The 25,261-nt window shown below is 52.3% G+C and overlaps 1 protein-coding gene across 4 annotated transcripts in view; it reads right to left on the bottom strand.

Moving 5' to 3' along the window:
• ZNF362 (zinc finger protein 362) overlaps nt 1-24,943 on the bottom strand; it is a 51,021-nt gene extending 26,078 nt beyond the window's left edge. Inside the window, exons 1-3 of one of the 4 annotated variants that reach the window (XM_074934081.1) lie at nt 24,181-24,539; nt 22,497-22,581; nt 16,517-16,735 (exon numbers count right to left, since the gene is read on the bottom strand). Coding sequence is in view for 1 of the 4 variants with exons in the window: in XM_074934079.1 (XP_074790180.1) it covers nt 22,497-22,581; nt 24,181-24,517 (422 nt within the window). In the remaining 3 variants the exon portion in view is untranslated. Of the gene's footprint in view, nt 1-16,516; nt 16,736-22,496; nt 22,582-24,180; nt 24,542-24,810 lie in introns of those variants that run through there. The other 3 variants (XM_074934079.1, XM_074934083.1, XM_074934082.1) reach the window with 3 other exon arrangements.
• Between the last annotated feature and the right edge of the window lie 318 nt (nt 24,944-25,261).

Raw genomic sequence — 25,261 nt, 5'->3', positions numbered from 1 at the left:
GGAACACATCTACACAGTCTCAGTGCGGCCAAGAAGAAGTCCACTCCCTCTCGGGGATTTTCCTACACAGGGTTTTCCCCACTATCATCAAGGATGTCCTAGTAGATTTTGCTCCTGGTCTAGTGAAAGGGCATGGCAGCTCTGCAGGCTGCCTGGTACTTTGCTCCTCCCTGTGCACCTTTCTTCCAAGGATTGAATTAAGTTTCCCAATAAACCCTTAGAAGGCGAGGATAGGCCCATAGGAACTATCCAACCTGGGGTCCATCTAGCCCAGTATCCTGTCTGTGACAGTGTCCACTTCCAGATGCTTCACAGGAAGCTGTAAGAACCCCAGAGGAGCAGACGTGGGATAATCTGCCCCCACGTAACTCTCATCCTGATCTCTAATATTAGAGGTTGGCTTAACCCCTAAAGCATAAAGGTTAATATCTCTTCCACAATTATTGTTGTTGTTGTTAATTATGACAACTCAAGGTGTTCTTGTCATCCATATAAATGCCCAATCCCTTGTTTGAATCTTGTTAAGTTCCTGGCCTTTATTTAGTATTACTCTCCTCATTTGAGATGGGGAAACTGAGGCGCGGGGCAGTGACTTGCCCTAAGTCACGCAATGAGTCAGTAGCGAAGTTAGGAACCCAGGAGCCCTGATTCCTAGTCAGGATGAAATATTATAAATACAGAACAACAACTGTGGACAATACAACAGCATTTCAAAACAAAAGTTACAAAAAAAAAACCTAGTATGAAAACAACATCTCTCTCCAAAGTAAGTGTGAAAATAAATATCCAAGAAGAGCCAGATCCTGGGAGGTGCTGAGTCCCCACAGGTGTGCAATATCTGTGTCCTAGCCTGTACCGCACCTAGTCTCAGCTCCTCCACATCGACCTGACTCAAGGCCCAGGGCAGCAGCGGGGGCTGCAGATCTGCTGAGTCACCTCCTATGTTCCCAGAGTCCCTATTTATCGTTGGGAACAGATTTGTTCCTATGCACGTCTATTGGCTGCTCTATTCTTACACTGTGCTCCCCGCCGTCGTGTCTCAGTGCCAGTGCTAGGGAGAGAAGCCAGCTCTCCGATTTCCCCTCCTGCTTCTCCTCTGCCAAGGACTCCCCAAGCCAGACACATGAGCTGGGGAAGCTGAAAAGCCCAACACAAACCAGGCCAGGAGAGAAAGAAGTAACCCCTGAAATTCAGGCCTGAGAAAGCGCCAAATCCAGCCTGACTCCACCCCCTCCTAACTGGGGGAGCCCCCTTCTGACTCTCCAGTCTCCGAAACAATGCGGCTCCCTTGTCCCTCATCCCCCTCAAAGGGGGACCCCTATATTTTGTAATCAGAAGCAGATCCCTGGCAGGGCATTTAGCTAGAGCAGATCCCATTCAGGAGCATGAGGGAGTTTTGAAGTGCCCCACCAACTCAGCCTTGATAGGAAAGCCCTGGGACGTGAGCACTTCCTAAAAGTGGGGGGCATGGCCCTGCCCCCTCCATGGCCCCACCATGTTCCCCCCCTCCCCCCTCCACAGCTCTCCACAGGTGTCTGGGCTCCCTGGGCCAGGCTCCAGCTTCCAGCCTGGCTGGGGGGCAGGGCCTCGGGGGGAAGAGGAAGAGCAGGGGGCCAGGCCCCTGGTGAAAAGTGGAAAAGCCATGGCCCCTTGGCCCCCTTGTTCCAGCACCCCGGCCCCCAAAGCAAAGAAACATAAAAAGGAGACTCTCAAGAGAAGGACGCAGTCTCCCCGGCCGGCCATGCTTGGGCGAGGGCGGAAGGCAGACAATTAAACCGGGGTGTTCCTCCCCCAGCCCAGGCCTACATGCTGCTGCTGCTGCAAGTGGTCAGGTTAGCAGGGATCCAGCCTGCTCCCCACAAACCAACAGGCATTCCCCGGGACCAGGATCCAGCCTGCAGGGCACGAGCTGCTTTTCCCCGAGGGACTGGGATCCCATCCACTCCCACGCTGGTGGCCAAGAAAGGCTTGTTCACCAACTGCAGGGAGCCAAAGCTGGAGTAACAGCCTCTGTGCCCTCCCCCCCCAGATGCTGCACAGCTCATCCGGCTGTGGCTTTGCCGACTTCCTCCAGCAACAGAGAGCGACCACATGGGCACTCCAACACCCACGGGTGCCGCCTGCTGTCCAAACATCGCATGGAGAATGAGCGAGAGAGTAAATGTGGCACATATAGGGAAGGGGGAGAACAGATGGATGGATGGATGGATGGATGCACTGAATCAACATGACAAGACTGCCTCAGGTGAGGAGGAGAAGCAGAGAACAGAAGCAGCACAAAGCCCGAGTGAGATGCAGGGCACTGTTTTTAGGGGGTCACAGATGGGAAATCTGGGGGACATACTATCTGATTTAATGATGGTTTCTCACACAAGCAAAGAGTGAAAATGTCCCCCAGGTTGGGCCAGGGAGAGGGGGACATCACCAACCTCCAGATCTAATTGCCCCCCTCCAGCTGCTGGAGCGTCCCACTGAAGCCTAGTAAGTGGAAGGCCTATAGCACGGGAAGCTGAAATGTCCCTGGGTCCCTCCTCAGCCCAGGCCGCAGGTTCTGGAAAACAGGAAGTCAGGGCTATGATTAGAAAAGGTTCTTGGAACCAGCCCAGGTTAACAGGGCTGGACAGCAGCTCCTCTCCCCTGAGGAGCAGGTGACGAGCCACATGCCTCTCCTTGTGGCACAAAGAAGCCCTGCACTGCCCCTCACCCAAAGCCAGCCCTCTCCCCTCTCCTGCTACCCAGCCCAGCTTCACGGCTGCTCTGCCCTGTTATTTCTACCATGCTGTGAACATGGTTACACCCATTCCTCTCCAGCACGACTGAAAACACAGATTGGTCATGTGGGGTTTTAATCATGCTCCTGAGCTGTGCTACAGATGTGGGCTGGCAAAATCGCAAGGCTCCTGCATGACTGATGCAAGGATCACCGGGGAACATGCAAAGGCATCTTTAGCATGTTCATTGCATGAAACACACATCTTCGTATTGGCCAAACTATCCCACAGAGCAAAACCGCCAACCGCCTCTTGGGGCGCACACACCAGCCCTATTTAAAGGTCAACTGTCAGGTCAAGTTTAGCCCCATAATTTAAGCTTGGTAAGAACAAGCTGCTAAGGAATCCAAGACCTAGAGAAATAGCTCTGCAAAAAGGAACAGAAATTCCAATGGACGCAAAGAAAGCTCCCCCTGCAGCACTTGCAACCCAAGCATTGCTGCAGGCTGCTAGCACAAGAAAGCCACAAAGCAAAATCAACTAAACACTGACACTGAAACAAAAGTGACGGAGACCCATCCATTTTCACTAACTCCCCCACCGAGAGGGAGCACAGAAACACGCACACTAAAAACTACCTGAAGAGTGAAATCCTGGCCCACTGAACTTAATGGGAGTTTTGCCACTCACTTCAATGGAACCAGGATTTTACCCTGAACGTTTACATCAATCTTGCAGGTTTGAGAATCTGAAATGCCATCAGCTCAGGGCAGGGAGAGGGCATCCCCTAGGATCCTGTCTGCATGACAACTATAGCCAAAGCAGAGGGATCTGGTTACAACATACAAAATTAGTATAGACGGACCCTACCCACTTCACTGTAACTGGGCTAACACACGTTGGGCTGGTTCTGGTTTTAACCCAGTTATGGGTGTCCAGCTACACTGTAACCATCTCCTCTGTCCCACTGGAAAGCTCCTCTCCCTCGATAGTTCCAATGTTCTCAGCCCCATAGTGTTGGGTGACTCCGAGGCACAAACAAATGTTCTCTTCACCACCCTGCTGGGAGGCAGGGAAGGGTTATAGATTCATAGATATTTAGGTCAGAAGGGACCATTATGATCATCTAGTTTGACCTCCTGCACAATGCAGGCCACAGATCATGGTTTTGGTTATCATGGTTTTGCATCTGGAGAGAAGGCACAAAGTGGATTAAGTGACTTGTCCAAGGTCACACAGAAAACTTGTGGCTGATCCAGGAACTGGGCTCAGGGGTCCCGAGCGCCGGACGAGTACTGTAACCACTAGGCAATCCATCCTTCCCCCACAGTTTTATACCTGGCATGAGCCCTGCTCCTAGACCAGCAAGTTACAATGGAGTTTAATGGCAAATCCCTCCTGAGAGCTCTCCAGCCCTGGCAGGTCCATGAGGGACAAAGCCAGAGTTTGAGCCACAGCCTAAAAGTCCCCTGCGGAATCCCAGGACACAGAAATCCCAGTGCAAGGAAAGTGCACCCTGAAAATGAAAAGTGGTCGCTGGGCAGCTCCCTCCCTTCCCCTCTGGGCCAGGATGTCTGGGCTTGGGTCTGGCACCAGCCCCACAGCGCTGGCAGGAAGCATTGCCCCAGGAGAGAAACAGCGAGTGAGTCCCCTGCCCCATCCTCTGATAGGCATCCAGGCCCAGCCCTGGAGAGTCTGCCACGAGGCTAGGCCTAGCTCGGAGCCTGGAGCTCACAGGCCCTGCCCTGCTGGGACCTAGCTCAGCCCAGGCCTGGTGCTCTTCATCCACCAAGCAAAACCAACCCGGGAAGTGAGGAGACACAGTCCCCACTCCCTCCGCGGCCCAGTGCCTGGGCAGGGCCTGCAGGAAACCCAGGAAGGGGGAGTTCAGTCTCCAGGGCTTGGGCAGTCCTCACCCCTTAGTCCCTGTACAGTGCAGCGAGCCGTGCCCAGAGCCAATGCCAGAACCAGCTGCTCCCTACCCACCACATGCCTGGCGAGTGTCAGCTAGGGCCCCAGCTCCCCAGAGAAAAGGGGCCACGTTCCAAGCAGGATGGGAAAAGCTTCTCAAGCTCCCTTCACCTTGGGTGTTGCCCCACATCCTGTCCCCCCGGTTCTCACCGTGCTCCCCGCTCCTCTCCCCTTTGCACTGCTCTGCACCATGTGCTCCTCCCCCCACCCTGCACCCCCTCCCCACACTGTGCTCCTCCCCCCACTGCCCTGCACCCTCTTCCCCCACCATGCTCCTCCCCACTGCCCTGCACCCCCTCCCCGCACTGCCCTGCACCCCCTCTCCCCACTGTGCTCCTCTCCCCGCCCAGCACCCTCTCCCCCCACGGTGCTCCTCCCCACGCTGCCCTGCACCCCCCCCCCAGTGCTGCACCCTTCCCCCACTGTGCTCCTCCCCCCATTGCCCTGCACTCCTTCCCCCCCACTGCCATGCACCCCTCCCTCCACTCTACTTCCCCCTCCCCACTGCTCCAAGCCCCCTCAGCTTGGGGTGTGTCTTGGGCTGTGAGTTTCCTGCACTCTCTGGCCTCCTTTCAAACCATGCCAACTGGCTCCTACCTGCCAAGGGTAGCAGCCTGTCTGCTTCACATCCTGCATTCTTCCCCAGGACCCAGCACACCGAGCCAGTAGCCTGCTGAGAACCTCATTTCACTGCCTGGTGCTGTTTGGGCCACAGGCACCCCAGCAAACCCAGCAGCTGCCAGCCAGCAAGCAAGGCCCCCCCTCCCCGACACTCACAAACCAGGCTAGGGGCAGCTGAGGAGGACAGGGTGACTATTAAACCCCTGTGAGGCAATCACCCAGGAAATGAATTTGGTGGGTCTCAGAAGGTCAGTATGGAACATCTGTCTGCATCCTCCAAGCCTACAGCTGCATACAATGCCATGAAATGAGTCACCTGTGTGCTGCAAAGGCCCAGGACCTCTGTAGCTGGGGGCCTGCAAGGCAGGCTTGAGGGCCAGTGACTCACCATGTGGGGCTCAAAGCGGGACATCTAGGGGGTCCTGCCCGTTAGAACTGAGGCACACCAGGGGAGCCTTATGTGTGTGGGACTGGAATAGCAGGGGTGCTGCAGATCAGGATGGAGATGCGTTGGCTGAGCTTTCTATGGGGGAGCTATCACAGGGCCTGCTTGTCCTGTCCCTGGCAGCTGTCAGGGTTACTAGACTATCCCTTCCCTGGATCCTACAACTCAGAACCAAGGGAAAGCCCATTTCAGGAACTACCCTCCTAGCCATCAGCTCAGCAGCAAGTCACTGCACCGCCCACCAGTTTCACAAATCTGATTTTTATGCAAGCTTTGGGTGTCCCCCGAGTCAATCAAAAAGATGAGAGATTTACTAGGGCTACTACCCAGACTGCAGCTGTGCTGTGCAAAATCCCCCATGAGTGAAACATACAAGAACCAAACTGCCTCGTGATCCATTCAGGTTGAGGTACATGGGCTGGATGCCAGGGAAGCGTGTGGACAGAGAGCTGCAGTCTCTAGTGCTGGCACGTCTCACCACCTCTGACCTCACACAATATTGATTTGTAGATGACGTGCCAAGGGCTATCCCAGCTCCACCCAACAAGGCCTGGGAGTTTTCTAGGGCCTGCTGTACTCGTCCTTTAGGGGCAGTGCAAAGGGAGAAGCTTTGGGCTTCATTATGTATGTCAGCTGGCCAGAGCCCCCTTCAGTTTTCCTCTCCAGCTCATTGGGGCAGGGACTGAGTCCATCGGTCACTGCCCTTCACCTGGCTCACATCTCCTGGGTTGGGAAATCTCTCTCTGGTTGCCCACCACTTCTCTCTAGGTCCCACTCCACCCACTGGCCACTCCTGGGGGCCCCAATACACCTGCGAACCCCTTGCACGGCAGCAGGCTAATCTCTCCCCACCCCTCATCTCTCCACCCTGGCAGAAGCAGGGATTGGAATCCAGAGGGGAAAACAAATGCCCAGTGCTGCCGTACCAGCACCGCAGCAGCCAAACCCTGCCAAAGACACACCCCACCGAGCGGCTGAAGATGAAACCCACTGCTGGGATCCCTTCTCCTTCAGGGGTAGGGGGTAGAGCAGAGTTGCCCCTACAGCCTACTCTTAAGGCTCTCTCCAGATCAGCTTGAAATTACTCAAGGGATGGGACTCGCAGCCCCTCTCTTGGGCAGATGGTTGGGAAGCTTTTCCCAGTAGCCCCCCGGCCCCATGTCCCTTTGCTTGGTTCCCATCTTACCCCTGTTACATCCCCTTTGGGCTGCCTTAAATCAGCCTCCTCCATCATTGGTGCTTGCGCCATCATGGAACTGGAGGGTCTCACCTCACCTGACACCCCACCTCCAGCCCCACCTGAACCAGCCAGCAAAGATCCACCAAAGAGCCAAACCTGACTCCTCCAGGAAAGAGCAGTTCCAGGCACTCTCACATCCCAGCCACTCAGGGCTAGACCACAGTCCAGCTACCTGGCCCCACAGAACATCACTATCCCTACACACCCCGGGCGAACTCTGCAGCTGTAAACGCTCTGCCCCAGATTATGCCCTTCCTTTTGCTTTATGCTCTCGGTCCTGGATCTGCTGAGCACCCACAGAGTGAGGGAGGGATAGCTCAGTGGTTTGAGCATTGGCCTACTAAACCCAGAGTTGTGAGTTCAATCCTTGAGGGGGCCATTTAGGGATCTGGGGTAAAAATTGGGGATTGGTCCCCCTTTGGGCAAGGGGTTGGACTAGATGACCTCCTGAAGTCCCTTCCAACCCTGATATTCTATGACACACTGGAGCCCAAGGGTCCAGCCCTGCTACTGCCGAAATATCAACAGTCCTGAGCTTCTAGCGCAGAAGGCAGTAGCAGCTGTGGTTGCTCAGGGCTTCAGAGGCACTTTTCCTAACACTAAGAACATCTGCAAACCTGGCAACATGTGTAGGCCCAGCCCTGCAATCCCGAGTGCAGAGCCCGTACCAAGCCCTGTGCGCTGCTTCACACAGTGCTGAATGCATGTCTGCAGGGTCTGCTCAGCTTCCCCCCAGGGCCACCGGGGGCTGCAGGTATCGGGCCCCACAAGGGGGAATCAGTCTTTCTGGGCCAGATCCTGGCTCTGATTTCAATGGCGCTACTCTGAGCTAACACCAGTGTATTTGCCCCACTGGGCCTGAGCTTATCAAGTGATTCTCAACAATGCAACAGGAATTGCTTTCAGACCAGGATCACAGAACCAGGCCTACTCATAACTATAATGTTTGCTTGTTGGCCAGGCAACAGCTAAAAATTACTAAGACAAACACCCCCCAACACACACACACAGTGTTTTCAGATGCTTAGACATACTGAGTCAGAAATTTTCCCAGGCAATACGATAAACTGCTGCAGAACTTCAGATTCCATTACCAAAATTACTCTTTGTGGCTGTGAAGAAAGTCTGCCAACTTTGAACCAAATACAACCAATCCAGCCATGTCTGCCTGAGTCTGCAGACAGACTGTCAAGGTTCCTTCCCCACTCTGAACTTTAGGGTACAGATGTGGGGACCTGCATGAAAAACCCCCTAAGCTTATTTTTACCAGCTTAGGTTAAAACTTCCCCAAGGTACAAACTATTTTACCTTTTGCCCTTGGACTTTATTGCTGCCACCACCAAGCATCTAACAAATATATAACAGGGAAAGAGCCCGCTTGGAAACGTCTTTCCCCCCCTCAAATCCTCCCAAACCCTACACCCCCTTTCCTGGGGAAGGCTTGATAAAAATCCTCACTCATTTGCATAGGTGAACACAGACCCAAACCCTTGGATCTTAAGAACGATAAAAAAGCAATCAGGTTCTTAAAAGAAGAATTTTAATTGAAGAAAAAGTAAAAGAATCACCTCTGTAAAATCAGGATGGTAAACACCTTGCAGGGTAATCAGATTCAAAACATAGAGAATCCCTCCAGGCAAAACCTTAAGTTACAAAAAGATACAAAAGCAGGAATATACATTCCATTCAGCACAGCTTATTTTATCAGCCATTTAAACAAAATAAAATCTAACGCATATCTAGCTAGATTACTTACTAAGTTCTAAGACTCCATTCCTTTTCTGTTCCTGGCAAAAAACACACAGACAGAGAGAACCTTTGTTTCTCCCCCACTCCAGCTTTGAAAGTATCTTGTCTCCTCATTGGTCATTTTGGTCAGGTGCCAGCGAGGTTATCCTAGCTTCTTAACCCTTTACAGGTGAAAGGATTTTTCCTCTGGCCAGGAGGGATTTTAAAGGTGTTTACCCTTCCCTTTATATTTATGACACAGACACAGGGCCATCCTCAGGCATACACAGCTGCATAGGGCACCGGAAAATTTGGGGCACCATTCCCCTCGCTCGCTGTGGCTGGACTCTTCTCTTCTCCAGCCCCTCCCCCCGCACTGGGTTGGCGGGCTTCTTTCTTCCCCACCCCAACGCCCCCTTCACTCGCTCCTCAGCCGGCCAGCTGAGGGCTCCAGCCTCTGGCTCTGCTGCCCCAGCCCCGGGGAGCCCAGAGCAGCACGGCCCACTGCTGCCAAAGCAGAGGCCCTCCCTGGACCCTGCCTGCCCCATTTGGTCTCTGGTGGGGACAGCCCAGGGCCAGGACAGGAGGAGAAAAACTTCCCTGTGAGTGGGGGTGGAAAGAGCTGGGCCGAGTGGGGAAGGGAGAAGGGGGGGGTTAAAGTGACAGTGCGCTGTCTCTCACACTTCCCTAACACACACTGTCTCTCTCACACACACATACATTCTGCCTCCCACAATCCCCAAACACAGATTGTCACACAGTCCCCCAACACAGTCACACACACACACACAGTCTCTCACTCTGTCTCTATCACACGCACTGGCTCTTTCTTACACACACATACACATACTCTGTCACACGCACACACACACACTTGTATTATTGTTGTTATTACTGCTTGGTACTTCCTGTCAAAATGCTTGTGGTGAGCCAGGAGTGGCTAGGGGCTGCAGGAGGCCCATGGGCTCCGGCAAGATGCAGCCCCCATGTGACAGCGTGAAGCCTACCTTGAGCCACCGCTGATGTGTGTCAGCAATGGGGGGGGATTCTGGGGGTCCGCAGGTGGGGTGGTGGCTGTGCCCACTTGACATGCTGGGGTCAGTGCCGCCGGCTGGGGACCACCTTCAGTGGTACATAGGGCATCAGTTTAATAATACTGCGTAGGGCCCCAAGGACAGCCTAAGGGCCTAGGACCCCTAATGATGGCCCTGGACAGATAGCACCAGGGCCTCTACAGTTGCTCAGAACTCTGCCAAGTTACAGCTCAGTGCAAGCTAACCAAAGCTGCAGTTTCCATGCTGCTATTCAGAAGTGGGCAGGCAGCTTGGGCAGCTGTGAAACTGACAAAAATCAGGTCAATTTCACTCTGCTTGGGAAGTGCAAGGAGTACTAGAGACAGGTAGACATTATACTACCTGCCCTAAGCCACCACCCTATCCTCACAACAGCTAAAAGGGCCTGGAGCAGGAGGGTGGCAGGTTAATCCTGTGGCTACTGGGTGTCTGGTAAAATTTCCCAGCCCTCTGCATAAGTGGGCATGAGAGTGGGAGGGAAAGACAGGCAGGATAAATCAGACAGGAGAAGAACAGCAGAGAAACAGTGGGCGTGGGAGGAAAAAAAAAGAGACTTTTAAAAAAATGAACTGGGTCTCATCTTGCTCCCTAGCAGGGGCTAAGTGACCATAATCACTCTGCTCCACTATTGTTTAGCCCACTTGTTTGACTTGTCGTAACTTGAGCGCTGTGGGGCTGGGACCATGTCCTATATTTGCCAACACAATTAGCCCATGGAACTCACTGCTACAAGATATTGTCAAGGTCAGTTGCTTACAAGGATTCAGAAAGGGATTAGACATTCATAGGGATAAAAGGACAATCAGAGTTAAAACCATAAATACTAAAAGATGCTTTGGAAGGGATACAAACACTCCTTCCTTGGGGCATGAGCTACTGGGGGGCAGGAGGAAGCTTCCCCTGGGGGCAGGTTACTCCATAGCTGCGACTGCAGTGTGTCTTTCCTCTGAAGCAGCTGGTGCTGGCCACTCTCAGAGCCAGGCTCTTGGGCTAGGTGGACCCCTGGTTTGATCCAGACTGGTAACTCCAATGTACCCTGTCTCTGTTCAGCATCCAGCACAATGAGACCTGATCCCAACTGGGCCGCTAGACGCAACCATAACACAAGCAAGTAAAATTACCGCTAAGGGAGGCGAGAACATGTACAATGTAGAGAAGGGAAAAGGCAGAGAGGGAAACAAGGGAGCAGATCCTGAGTTTCACGAAGGCTGCACAGCCTTTCCTATGCCAACCCCGCTCCTTGGCTCCAGGCAGGAGACGTAGCCGAAGGAGAGGTAGCCCAGTTACAATTTCCCTACACCCCTGGCAATCTCCAGTTTCCACATTGTCCCCCTGGGGGCACGGGCAGCCAGTGTAATATACAATGGGCAAGCAGAGAGTACCCAGCGGCCACACAATAGGAGCCAGTGCCTCGCTGCTCTGGGCACACCTGGTCAGGGCTCTAAGAAACTGGCCCATAAGGGAGCAGCGGGAGAGAGATGGAAAAGCAGAGACCCTGAGGGCACCACTGGAAGATACTCCACAGGAGAGAATGGAGTGAAGCCAGAAGGGGAACAAAGGTGCAAGGGACAAAGGACAGGGGGATGGCCCAGCAGCGCTCTCGTATATTACTCAGCTAATTGCACTGTTATTAGCAAATAATCTACTTGGCAAAACAGGGATTCCATCAGCTCTGCAGCTCATCAGCACATCGATGACATCACTCATCCCCTGTATTGGGAACACATCGGTCAACTGTTCAACCCGCCCTCCCAGGAGTTATGCTTTGTAACAGGAATTATTAAACAGGGAGCTGATGGCCACTCTTATAGCTCAATGCACAGCTATCCCAAGGCCCGATTCTGCAAACACCTGTGCACCAGAGCAACTAATTACGTGAGTTAGCCCCATTTACTTCGATGGGACAGCTCATGCAAGGGAAGTTGTGGGATAGACCCTTGTTCCTTTAGCCCTGGTCTACACTATGGGGAGGGATGACCTAAGAGACGCAACTTCAGCTACGCGAAGTTCAGCGTAGGTCGACTAGGTTCAGCTGTGAGGACGGCGGCGAGTCGACCGCTGCTGCCTCTCGCAAGCTGGAGTTCCGGAGTCGCGGGGGAGCGTGTTCAGGGATCGATTTATCGCGTCTAGACGAGACGCGATAAATCGATCCCCGATCGATCGATCACTACCCGCCCATGGGGGGGGGGTAGTGAAGACCTGCCCTTAGGTTGCAGGGGCGTGGTCTCACAGGTGCTTTTCACCATGGCTAATAGATTCAGCAATCAGAGGGGTCATTGCAGCACATGCAGACAGACCTGATCTAGCTAGCGTGGGTACTGACAGCAGAGGCTGGCTGCCTGGGAAGGTACCCAGGGTCCCACGCTGTCACAGCTTCACTGCTATTGGGACTCCCGTGAGCTAGATGAAAGCTGGTTTGGGTACGCCTATACATGCTGCATTCACATCCCCAATTGCAGTGCAGACATACCCTCAGCCTTTGGGTTCATTGGCGTACATTTTTCAATCCCTGGGCATGACTTTTCAGAAAGGCGTATCAGGAGCTGAAATGGTCTATGCTGTATTTCAGGCAGAAAGACAACATCACCGTTCGGCGGTCAGCAGGGAAGGAGAGCACCGAATGGCACAGTTGATGAATACCTCGCCAGACCCCAAACACATTGCTCACCCTGTCTGCGGAGGGCCCGATGCACTCCCAGTTATACCAACATTTAGCTTCACTAACTTGACTCCATATTGTCACACAGAATTTGCCCCAAAATAAGGCACAGAACCACTAGCCCCCCCATGCTTCATTCCTTACATGTCCTGTCTTATTCCCTGTGCAGGGCTCCTGAGGAATTACCAGCATGTGGTTATGCAATTAAAGCCTATACCATGATGGGCAGAGTTACGGGAGCAGGGACAATCTTTACAATGACATTTCCTGACTGCTGAGCCCTCACTTTACAATCTTAACATCCCCTGAATAGATTTTCATTCAGTCAATTTCCTAGATCTCAGCCCCCAAAGGACCCTCCTGCCCCGATCCCACCCACCCAAAGAAGTCTACAGTGTGGAAGGATTTGTGAGTGAGCAGCAGGTGATTCTGCTTAGCACAAGATGTGCATTCACCCTCTAAGGACATTTACATTCTGAGAATCGTGGCACAATTCAAAAAGAGGACGATCTTGCTTAAAGCACTAACCTAGGACTCCAAACACCTGGGCACAATTTCTGGCTCTGCCACAGACTGAATGACCTTGGCAAAGTCACTTAGACCCTGATCCATTGAAGTCAATGGGAGCTTTCCCAGTGAGTTCAATGAGCACAGGATCAAGCCTTCAATCTCTTTGGCTTCGCTTTAAACACGAGTTTAAATTCTTTGCTGAATCAGGGTTTTGTGCTTTCATTCCCCATGTACACAATGGGAATAATACTCCTTCCTCTCTCCTTTGCCTGTATGGACCATAAACTCATGGGAGCCAAGACCTCCATGTACTTTATGCAGCACCTAGCACAACAGGGTTAGATCTCAATTGCTGCCTCTGGGTGGCACCGTAATACAAATACGAGCTGCATTTCATTCAGCACATGTTCACATGGTGCTGCCTTATTCCATCCGCACCTTCCAAGAGCGTTCACTCCGCTTTGCAATGCACAGGGCCAAGAGAAGACAACTCTTGTTATTAAAAAATTGCCACTCACATGTCATGTGTATTTTCAATGCTTTACAATTGAACCAAATCAAAATGGATTTTCATCACACCTCTGAAAGGCCGAGTCAGACCTAGGAACTCTCCCCCAGTCGAATTTCATTTTTCAGTCCCAACCTGCTGATGTGCCAACACTGTTCAGAAATAAACATCGTTACAGCCTCTTAAAAACAAGGCTGAAATTGTATAATTTTTCCATGACTCAGAAACAGCTGAACCATTTTTGCCCAAACTTTCAACCACAATAAAAATCACCGTTGGGCAGAGAGTGAATGTCCGAGGACAGCATCAACTCGTCAGAATGGAAAGGCTTACACTACAGGAGTGGCTCTGAATTGCATACTCCCATACTCCCACCGCCATACAATACCTGCCGCACAAGCCTGACATGGAAACTTGTCTCCATCACCAATACCTGCTTCCCCACCTCCACTGATCTATTTCTGTAGGGTGGCTCGGAGGAGTCAAGCTGCAAAAAACTGGCTTGGCTTTGCAGGATCTCTCAAGACAGCTGGTAATGAGCACACCAGTATGTTATCATGGGGTAACCAGTGAGCTCCAGGCTGCATAGACTGGCTTTTATTATTGTAGGGTTGGTTGTAAACATTGCGGTTGCTGGAAGCTTTTTTTCTTTTTAAGATTAAAATGCAATTTAAAAAAAAAAATCCACAGAAAGGAAGACACAGCCTTTGCAAACAGAGAAAGACCCTCCAGAAGGGTTGCTGTATGGGCCTGACCCCAGAAGGGGGGGGGGGGGGGGAGGTCTCTTTAATAATGCTGCTGCTACGATGGCCAAACCTGTAATGTTTGGAGATCTACAAACCTGCCGAGAAGAATCATCAAAACAGAACAACAATGTCAAGCAATCGATTTCTGTCCCAGCTCTATTTTACAGTATTTCATTTAGAACAGATGGGATTGCCCTCCCTCCCGCCACAGGCTGAAAAGACTAAGGCTCAGCTTAGATTTGGGGGGGAGGGAGATGTATATGTGTGGGGGGGGGGAGGGTCTAGAGGTAAATAAAACAGATGGAAGATATATGAATTCCCTCTCTATATTTCCAGCTAAATATGAAAAATGGAAGCTGACACACAGCAAAAAAAGCCATTAAAATGGAAATGATAAAGGGTGGGAAGCACTGCAGGAGATACCTCTCCCAGGCCGGCGGGAGATGCTGCAGCTCACAGCGCTCCCTCGGCCTCTCTCGCCCACACCCAGCACCGCCACTGGCCGCACCACTCAGGTAGGGCTCCCCAGCCACCCGACTGCTCTGAAAAGCCACCCCTGCCACTGGCAGTCAGGAGAGATGGGCCAAGGCAGCGTCTTTCCACAAGAGAGCCCCAAATGCCTGGCACGGCCAGCGCCCAGTGCCACGCACCCTCCGTCTACAACACACGTAGGGGAGCGGGAGGCAGGAAGTAAGCCCAGGCCATTAGGCACGCAGAGACAGGCAGAGAGACGCACGCTCACAGGGATGCGCTCAGAGTCAGGCAGGGTCACGCACACACACAAAGCAGACACAGGCATGCACACACTTAGGTATGCATAGCGAGGCATGGACAGGCATGCGAGCTTCCACCCACGACGGGATCAGCTCCTCACCCTGCCTATTCTCAAGGCAGACACAGCACTGCTGAGACCTCAGTGCACCCTGTAGGACCCTGGCTCTCGCCTCCTCGCTCCCAACTGGAGTCCCAACCCCGAGCCATCCTCCCGCCCGCACCCTGCATCTGCTGAGCGGGCTGGACGAGCCGGGCACAGAAGGAAACAGCCCTGCTGCTGGAAAGGCCGAAGCTGGTGCCAAGCAGTTCTTTTTCCGGGGTTGCTGGCTGTCGGCTGCCCCAGGATCCTCCAGAGTGGGAGCAGTGCAGGGCACTAGCCTCATGGAAGCCACAGCCAGGACAGAAGAGAGCCACATGGGGAACTGCCCACAGGGGATTCCTGGGTTCCAGGGACACCTGAGCTGTCCCTCACCCATGGCTCCTGAGCGGCTCATCTATGAGCTCAGCTCCTGCCCCTCCCTACACACAGGGGGAGGGGCCCTGGAGTCCTCGCTGCCTGTGAAATGCTCCCAGACAGGAGCCACGGGCAAGGCCGGCACTCTCCGTGGCAGCCTTCAGGATGCAGGGGAAGGGGCTCCTGAGAGCCAGGCCTGGGGGAGGGAAGCAAGCTGCAGTGTGGGGGGATGTGGCTGCCCCTGCAGAGAGCAGAGCTCATGCTGGGGCTGGAGACTGCACGCTCTAGCCCGTGGAGGGAGCGGCCCCATCACAAGGGGACAGCATTGCTCCTTAGAGACAGAGGCTGATCTTTTCTGCTGAGCACAGAGGGCAAACTGGGGGCAGGATGCTCCTAAAGCAGGGGGCCAGTAGGAATCGCTGGATAAAGAGGCATTCAAGCCCCGAAGTCCAGATAGCATGGATACTTGCCCCAGGCCTGGCACAGGTGGGCATGGGAGATCTCGCCTCCCTATGCCTCACCCAGACACCCAGGGGGGCAAGGACACAGATCTGCTTCCAGGTCTTCACTCAGTGACTGGGAGGTAGATAACAGACAGAGCACTGCAGAAAACCAGCCCCTCAGGACAGGGCAACAGCTGGGGAGAGGGAACCTAGGGTAGCCACAGGGAGTTTGGAAGCATTCTGGGTAGCAGGGGGAAAAGGGGCGTGGAAAACAGCACTGATAGGGCCCGGAGTTAGGAGCATGGTTTGCAGGCAGGGCATAAGAGAGGACCCGTGGTGGCCCCAGGCTATGGAGTCTGGGTGGAAGTCATGGATCCAGGGTGGGAGGGGAGTTCAGATAAGGCAGCTGCAGCAGAGGGGACCTGTTGCAGCCCCAGGGCAGTGGTGTGAATAGAAGCCCCAAGGCAAGAGAGTGTGGAAAGCAGCTGGCACAAGGGGATCTACACAGCCCCAGGGGAGGGAAGGGGAGGGGATGGAGCCCTGGTAAGGGGTTCAGAAGGCAGCTGCAGCAGAGGGACCTGTCATGGCCCCACAAAGGGAAGACGTTATGTGCACTCGCGTTTCAGTACTCACAGGCTGGCCTCAGAAGCCAGGTGGCCGCAGCTGCCTGGGGAGACGTGTAGATGATGCTCCAGGCTGGCGGAGGTGGACGATCCCTCCTGGCGCAGGCGGGCAAAAGCCCCAGTCCCAGAAGCACACTAGCCTTCACCAATTCCTACCACTGCCGTTAACACAAGCTACACTTCTATCGGGGACTCCTCTACTTTTGCAGCCCCCTGTGTCTCGTCTTTGCTGAAATAAAAAGAAACAAGAGATTCTTTTCATGGAAACTGCAAGGCAGCACATGGCTGCGTATGCTCCTGACTAGTGGAGTCATCACAGCAGTAGAGGCTGAGACACCAGTACCACTGACCCATCCAGCCACCTCTGGGGTGGAATGTGGCAGCTGATTAACAGCACCCAGTAGCCCTACGCAACAGTAGGGGGCAAGGAAGGAAGAGCCTATATCTGTTTTAATCTGCAGGGGGATCTAGGGAGGCAGGGAGAAACTATCCCCAGCTGCAGTCTGGCCAGGACACCTGGACTAAACACACCACTCCTGGGGAAAGTGCCATGGGATCTTTAACAGCCAGAAGGAGTCAGAACTTGGGGCTGTCTTTTGCATGGCAGGCTGTGTCAACAGAGCATCCCTGAGCACCATGCAGGAGCTCATCAGCACGGACTCAGAGAAACCAACGTGATTTCCTGTGGCACAGCGCTCCGGAGTCCACACCAGAGCACTGAGAAAGGGGTGAGCCACCGACTGAATTGCTAGTGAGCAGCAACCCCAGGCCACAGCCAGTCCAGGGAAAGAAGGGAGGATGTAAAACGTAGGGATGGGGGAATGGGATCTGTAGTCCCATTTCCGTGGAGATGTTGAGATGCCCGGCCTGAACAAGCACTGATCCAGCTTCTCTCTGGGACTCGGAACTGGGCTAACTCACTGACAGCAGATCATGCTCATTCAAATGCCACATGCCCAAAGCACCGGTTCCAAAGCACCACTCATCAGCTCCCCAAAATGCTCCTGTTTGTTCCCTGCTGTGGGCACAGCAGGGCGAGGAAAAGCCCCGGAAGTCAGTAGGAATACCACAAACAAGTGGTCACAAGCAGGCTACCGCCCCAGCCCTCTCCACAGCAGCACTGGGCTCCCGTGACCAGACCCCAGCCAGAGCCATGCCTACCAATACCCCAAAGCAGGTGCCCCCCCCCAGCACTGCCAACACATTTCTTGCAGCCTTTTCTCTGCACTCCATCCATCAGCTCAGTCCCTTCTCTCTCCCCACACCACTCACACCCTCCGCAAGTTCTCACCCTACCCAAGAAGACACTGATCCAGTGGTTACGACAGAGGACTAGATATCAGGACTCCTAGGTTCCATTCCCAGCTCTCCCACTGACTCACTGCGCAACCATTGGCAAGTCACTGTCCTGCTCTGTGCCTCATTTTCGCCACTGGTAAAATGGGGATAACGATTGTGACCTTACCTCATTGTGGGGCTTCAGCTCTTCACTCCATGTAAAGCACTGGGGGAACCCCAGGAAGAATGGGCTGAATATCACTCTCCTCCCCCCTTCCCCCATTCAGAGCTCAGCCCCAGGCAGAAGTGAGTGGGATGGGGAGTGGAGGGAGAATTGGCTTACTCTCCTGAAAGGGATTTATATCAGAGTTTTAATTTTTCCCAGAGCACCACGATTTTGGCAGCCAGCATTCAACAAGGCTGTACGATCCTTGCGAACAGGCACAGGGAGGAATGGTTCACCTTGGGAGTGAACTGGCCTTCCCAAATTAGCCTTCAGCTATGGTGGCCTTGGCACTGGGAAGCCCTTTCTGCAATGGGAACTCGTGGCCTCCCGAAAGCAGCTGATGAGGAGACACCATGTGGCTCTCTACGGCAATGGCTGTGAAATCACACGAGAGGTCCTCTTCCTACATACACACCAACCCTACTTCTCCCGTGCAGAAGGAATTTATACCAAGGCAGAGACACCAGAAAGAATAACAGCCACGAAAGCAAAAAAAAACAACCCCAAAACCAAAAACAAAATCCCAGCCAGAAAACCCGGGAGAACAAGCCTAAAAACCCAGCCTCAAGATCTTACTTTTCGGAAGAAGCAGTCGTGGGGATCCTGCACCAGAAGAATTCCACCGAAGATGGAACCAAATTAAGCCCTGTGTTTCTGCCCCCTGAAGGTGTTTTCATTCCCATTTCCTCTCCTGATCAAAACCAATAAAAGCCCCAAAACAAACTCCCTCCCCCTCTCATGCGCCCACCTCCTCCCTGACAGCTGGGTGCATTCCCAGCCCCCTGGCAATGTAGAGGTCTTCAGCAGCTCCCCTACAAGGGGTAAGGGGCCCTGTCACCCATGCACCCACTCCTCCCCTACTTCTGGAGGCCACCACCACCAGTGTACCATACACGATCAGGAAAGCCCCAAAGCTGGAGCCATCTCCTTGTGCCGCCTTGAGCACGTACGTGAGCCTGCTGCCAGCATACTGGCTCCTCAAGCCCATGCCAGACCTCTCCAGCACCTCTGGGGAGAGTTTTTAAAAACAAACACACACAAGGCAGCTCTTGGGGGGATCACAGACTAGACTGGAGGCTGACACAACCCTAATAGCCACAGCACAAACACAGGCTAGCGAGAAAACTCACCTGCTGTAGGTGGCCCATCAGGACTAGGACAAGGCAGTGATTTTGTCGGTCTTGGGCACTCCCATGGCCCCCCATCACTGTAGTCTCTGAGCACCTCACAAGTGTTAGTGGATTTGTTCTCACACCCCCTGTGAGGCAGGGCCAGGCTAATATCACCCGCCCCGCTGAACAGAGGGGAACGTAGGCACAGAGGCTCAAGACCACACAGGGAGTCTGTGGCAGTGCCAGGAATCAAACTCCTGTCTCTCAAGCCTCAGGCTGGCCCCCTCATCGCCAGGCCATGCTCCAGCTCCCCTTTGGCAGGCAGAGGCCCACATTCTCGGGGTGGTGTGAGGCGCCCAGGCTGGGACAGCTGTGGACGCTGCAGATCAGGACTGAAGGACGCTGGCAGAGCTTGCACAGCACTGCCCACGCTACCCCCATCGCTGATGGTTGTGTTAACCCTGGTTCGCACCAGCAAGGACACCTCTATTTCCAGAGCTTTAGAAGAGTTGCCCTCTCCATGTGCACACCTCGCAAATCACAGAAACTAAGAGCGCCCTCTTGGGCACGAACCAATCCTTCCCGCTTTGGCTGAGGGAGCCTAGCGCAACAGGGCCCTGATCCTGAATCTGGCTTCCTGTAATACAGGAATGCCTCCACCACAAACCACATGGAACACATGCTGTGCAGAAGACTGGCTCCCAGTGATCTCCAGAAAGACTTGTGAATCTTACAACGTGGGAGTGACCAGACCCCCTCCCACCCTGTCTGCCCCAGTTCTTCTGCCCTCACAGTTTGTAAGGAGAGAAAACAAACACACATACCGAGGAGCAAAGGGGACATGAGACAATAAGGTACAATTGAGGCGAATGGCCTCCCTTACAACGTGTATATGGAAAATTGTGTCAGAGCCAGCACTGGGAAAATGTGACTATCCAGCACAGGGTGAAATGGCCAGGTCTCTGCCCACACTGTTTATTAGGAAAATCAAGGCCCGGGAAAATGCATGCAGCACGATTCCTGTATTTGCTTCAGATGCATTTGAAAGATGGGGAAAATCTGCAGCCAGAGGTTGAAGCTGGTTAGTTAGCAGAGCTATGGAGGCACACAGGCAAAGAGCACAGTTCAGGGCTACCATCCTCAGAGCTAAAAGAAAAGGAGGACTTGTGACACCTTAGACACTAACCAATTTATTTGAGCATAAGCTTTTGTGAGCTACAGCTCACTTCATCGGATGCATCGGATGGCATCCGATGAAGTGAGCTGTAGCTCACGAAAGCTTATGCTCAAATAAATTTGTTAGTCTCTAAGGTGCCACAAGTCCTCCTTTTCTTTTTGCGAATACAGACTAACACGGCTGCTACTCTGAAACCCATCCTCAGAGCTGGCGCAGCTGCAGGGTTTCTAATGCAGAGGCTCAGAGCGCAAGAGAACTGAATGGCAAGGTTTTGTGTTTAAAATCCATTTACCTGCCACATTACGCTCTGGGTTGAATTTGCCAGTGTCAAAGCATTGGGGTTGGCAGCAGGAGGCTTCCAACAGATGGTGAATAGTTAGGAGAAAGCAGAGGCCTAACTACCAGCAGACAAAGCAAGACTGGCAGGGGTGACCTGCAATAGCCACAAGACTCAGCAGCCACTGAGGGGAACCTGAGACACCAGCAGGCCCCATCAAGAGTATCAGACTAAAATAAAAGCAAAGCCACAAAGCTCAGAGCATTGCCCAGCTCCTGAGGTCTGGCGCCTCTGCTCTAGACCCCAAAGTCAGACTTGCATGTCCCCGAACAAGTTCAGTGCATGGCACCAACAAGCTCCGGTGGAGGCCCAGTCCACACCGGGGAAGATTTATAGAATGAAAGTGACTTATCCCAGGAGAGATGTTACTGGAATGCTGTGCATTTCCACTCCAGAATAGCAGATCACAAAGCAGGGATCCAAGAACTACTGGGTCCTAATCCCAGCCCTCACACCGATTCCCTCTGGCTGCAGCACCATTTACTACTGGTGTATCTCCACTGGCAACAGCAGAAGCACTGGTACGAACAGGGTAAGGTTGGCTAACACCATACCGTCAAGGTCAGACAATAAGCCGCTAAAAACACCTGAGCCCTGTCTACACTAGTGCTTCTACCACTACTATCAGCAAAGCTGCTCCCCGGTGAGTTACGATTTATATATTTATTTATTTATAATACAACATGGGTGTAAAACACTACTGGAGCAGAATGGCAGAGCAAGGGTGTATCACACTCAAGGTGTTACTATTTCTGTGCTACTGTAATAGAAATAAATAACACCACCACCCCACATCAACAAGGAAGTGTAAACGCTTAGTGGAATCAGAGTGCACAGGCCAAAGGGAAATCTTCATTACAGCGCCCTCTCTGCCAAAGCAAACCCTCCAGTTCAGCCCTGTTCTCTCCCCTCGGGTGCTCCCCGGAAAGTTAACACACACACAGGCATTTCTATCACACTCCTGACAAGGCAGAACTCCTGCCTAAGCCCTGAACATTACAACAACAAAGCCATCTAAGAAGTCCACACCACGTTAGTGTCTAGCTCTGGGCACCAGGCCTCGTTAGCAATTTGCATCACCACAAAAACTTCCCTGCACGCAGAGTTTTTGTGCTAATTAGGAAAGCGTCTTTTGGACACATCAAATTCCCAATGCTCACTGCTGACACAGCAGAAATCAGGACAGTGGGTGAAGTTACAATGCCATGTTATCTAGCAACAGGGTGTGTAGATGCAGCATGGTAGTTTTCCACAGCTGCACAGTGCATAGATAACACCACCACCACTTAGCACTTGTAGAGGCCCTTTTCATCCAGAGAGCTCGAGGCGCTTTACAAAGAGACAAGTAGCACTGTACCAGTCTTACACATGGGGAAACTGAGGTCCAGAGAAGTTAAATGACTTGCCCAGGTCCCACAGGAAGTTGGTAGCAGAACTGGGACTAGAACCAACATCCACCGATTCCCAGCTCTGTGACAGACAGACAGACATTATACACACATGCACTTGTGGGTAATGTTTAGATGTGCTGATGGCTAACTTGCAGTTTGATGTACTTCTGCTGTTGAGGAAGGAGTTTTGTTTCATTCCAAATAGTTTTTTCAGACTGTTTTGGGATCAAGATTTGAACAATCCACAGACTTACAATGAAAAGGATTCCTAGAGGGGCTGGATCCAGCAATCAGCAGGAAGCCCTCAATGGACATTCACCAAGGTCCACATGTGGGCGGCTTGGGAAGATCTCCAGCATGGACATGGGGTCTGATTTGTCACAGCCCTACTTTTGAACAGCTTCATGCACTTTGGTGGGTTACTAAGACACACAGAAATCTGTCATTGAGCATAACTCAGTGCGCCCACCTCTGTATGTACTGTCGGTGCTTCCCCTGACATCTGTCCATCTCCAGAGATAGCAGAGCACAGATGTTGCGCGCAAGGTGTTGTTCTATAGGGGACAAGGAGGACAACTTCACACACACCCCAATACACACATCCCAAATACACAGAAAACACCCCCGAAATGAGCCCAGAAAGACACACCTGGGGACAACAGATACTGCCTTCAAACTAACACATCCATGGGAATGCCACATTCTCTTTAGAGAAAATAAACGAAGGGCCAAATTTCTCCCTGTCGTAGCTCCACAGAAGTCAGAGGAGTTATCCCAGGAACAGGACTGGACTAAACTATTAAGGAATATTTGGACAAAAGCAGAACCAGCCGTAGGGCTGGGGCCAGATTTCATCCGCCCCCCCTCCAATCTTCTAAATCAGAATTTAAAAAACTTTTGCCTCTTCCCCAAAATGTGACTTTAGTTTAAGCTGACCCATCTGCTATCAGTCACAGAGCAAGAGTAACAGAACAGCTCAAACAGGCAGCTGAGAAATTGTCCTTCACTTTTCCAAGACGGGCAGCAAATAAAAGTGCAAGATTACAATACCATATAAGAAGGATGTGTGCTCTTGACTACACTTGGTACAATACTTCTGAATGAGCAGCTTGTCTAAAAATAAATAATTTATATCCTCGAATACTTCTCTTAGTCTGACTCCCTTTTAAATATTCTAGAACAGGCTGTATGTACAATCCAACATGCACTTAAAATTAGGTATGTATTATAGTAAGTGCATGTACACACGATGCACATAGCACACGCTAAATACATGTTCACATATGCACAGACCTCTCTAGACAACGGCACGAAAAATTGTGTCAGTTTCTAAAACTGCAGATTCCACACTCTGAAAACACTACATTCCTGCTAAAGTGCAATTGCAAAATATTCCTGGTTAAACATTCCGCTTAGAATATTGCTTTCCACCGAAATTAAAAAAACAAACACTTTTTCATTACCACCCCCCAAAAACTGAATCCCTTTTAACCAACACGCAACATTCACAACAATCTGTTTTTTAAAAAAAGCTACATTCAAATTCAATTAACTTTTCCATTAAATAATCCAAAGGGAGAAAGAGAAAATACAGAGCAGGGTTTTTCACTGCGTTTTTGTTTTTAAAAGGCTGTTTAAAAAAACTTTTGCATAAGTTAACTTTAAATCTTAAGCCCCCTTCCACAGAAATGTTTGACTGTTTCCTTTTTTAAAAATCCAATTACATTGTATCCCCCCCCGTGCAAGCGAAGATCTTTGCAACAACACAAAAACGCAAAGCAAAGAAAAAAACACCCCTTTAGGTGCCCCTTTTGCCTTTCAGCTGCCTCTCCCACATTCTCAGACAGTTTTATTAAAATTTTCAGACAAAAGAAAAACAAAAATGGCAGCCTGGCTTATTTTTAAAACAGGACAGGGACGCCATATTCTGCAGATCTGCAAAAAAAGACAGAAATCTGAGGCTTGGCCACTCAAAAACAATCAGGCAGCTGCAAAGTGCAAAGGGAAAGCTCCATTTGCAATCCGTCTATTTGCATTAAGCCCCATGAATCATTGTTTACCGGAGAATTGCACCAAAGGGGTTTTTTGAATAACCCGGCTTTAAAAAAAAAAAAAAAAAAAAAAAAAAAAAAAAAAGCAGACACTTCCTATACCAACAATCATGCTCCCTTGGCGAATTGCAATCCAGCCAGCGATCCGTCTGCAAGGAAGAAAATGAGCTCCCCCCTTTAGCTTCCTCTCTTCCTCCTCCTTCTCAACCCGCCCAGGCTTTAGTGCGGGGGGGGCACTGAAAAGACAGAGCCCCCCACGCAGCCGACACTCATCGGGATCAAATGCATGCATCAGATTAAAAAAAAAAAGGGAGAGAGAGGGGGAAAAGCCCCTCAAGCCCTCCTCTCGCCGGACTCCAGCAGCCGGAGCCCGAGCCCAGCAGCGCTCGCCGGAGACTGACATGCGATTGCAGTTTGCAAAGGAGACCAAGAGCGACATGCAACTTTTTCTTGCGACCCCATCTTAAAAAAATCCCCCCCCTCTTTGCGGCTCCCCCTCCATGCTCCTTTCTTAGCAGGGAGCCCCCACCCCCGCCACCACGGCTCTCCTGGGGGGAGGGTTGTTGCATACAGACCTTGGTTTGCCTTAACTGCAGGTTTTTTGGATTTTGTTTTGGTTTTTGGCAAACAGACATAAAAAAAGAACCCCCGTCCCCCGCCCGCCCCCCGCCCCCGAGCCGCGCTTGGGATGGTCTTTCTGGCTTGGCTGTGTCTGAAAGGCTCAGTTCAAACCTTCCGGGTCGCCTGCCGTTCACTTCTGGGTTCTGCAAGCACCAGAGCCGCGCAGCTCCAGCCGCGGCGGTCGGAAGTGCACGGACCCCCTTTGGGAGGGAGGTTTCGGGGGGTTCTTCTCCTCCTCCCTCTCTGCTGGTGTCTGGGAGCCTCCTCTCCCCCCCCCATCCCTCCTTCCGGAGTCTGGCAGAGAGCTCCCAAAAATGGGCAGACACAATATTCTAGTAAGAGATGGGGGAGGGAGCCTTTGGAAAAGAAAACGGGGGGGGGGGGAGCTGCTGCTGCTGCGTGCGAGAGGAGCGGGGGAGACGGGGGGCTGCAGCCGAGCAGTGCCCCGGCAGAGTTTGCAGGGCTGTGAAGGCCGGGCTTGGCTCCCCCTCCCAGTCTCTTGACTCTCCTTGATTATTCCCCCCCCCCCCCAAAAAAAAAGTTGCCCAGTGTTTCCCTTCCT

Source organism: Natator depressus, chromosome 18, assembly GCF_965152275.1.
Source record: "Natator depressus isolate rNatDep1 chromosome 18, rNatDep2.hap1, whole genome shotgun sequence".
In the NCBI taxonomy this organism is placed as follows: Eukaryota; Metazoa; Chordata; order Testudines; family Cheloniidae; genus Natator; species Natator depressus.
This window is presented reverse-complemented; position numbering and strand designations above follow the sequence as displayed.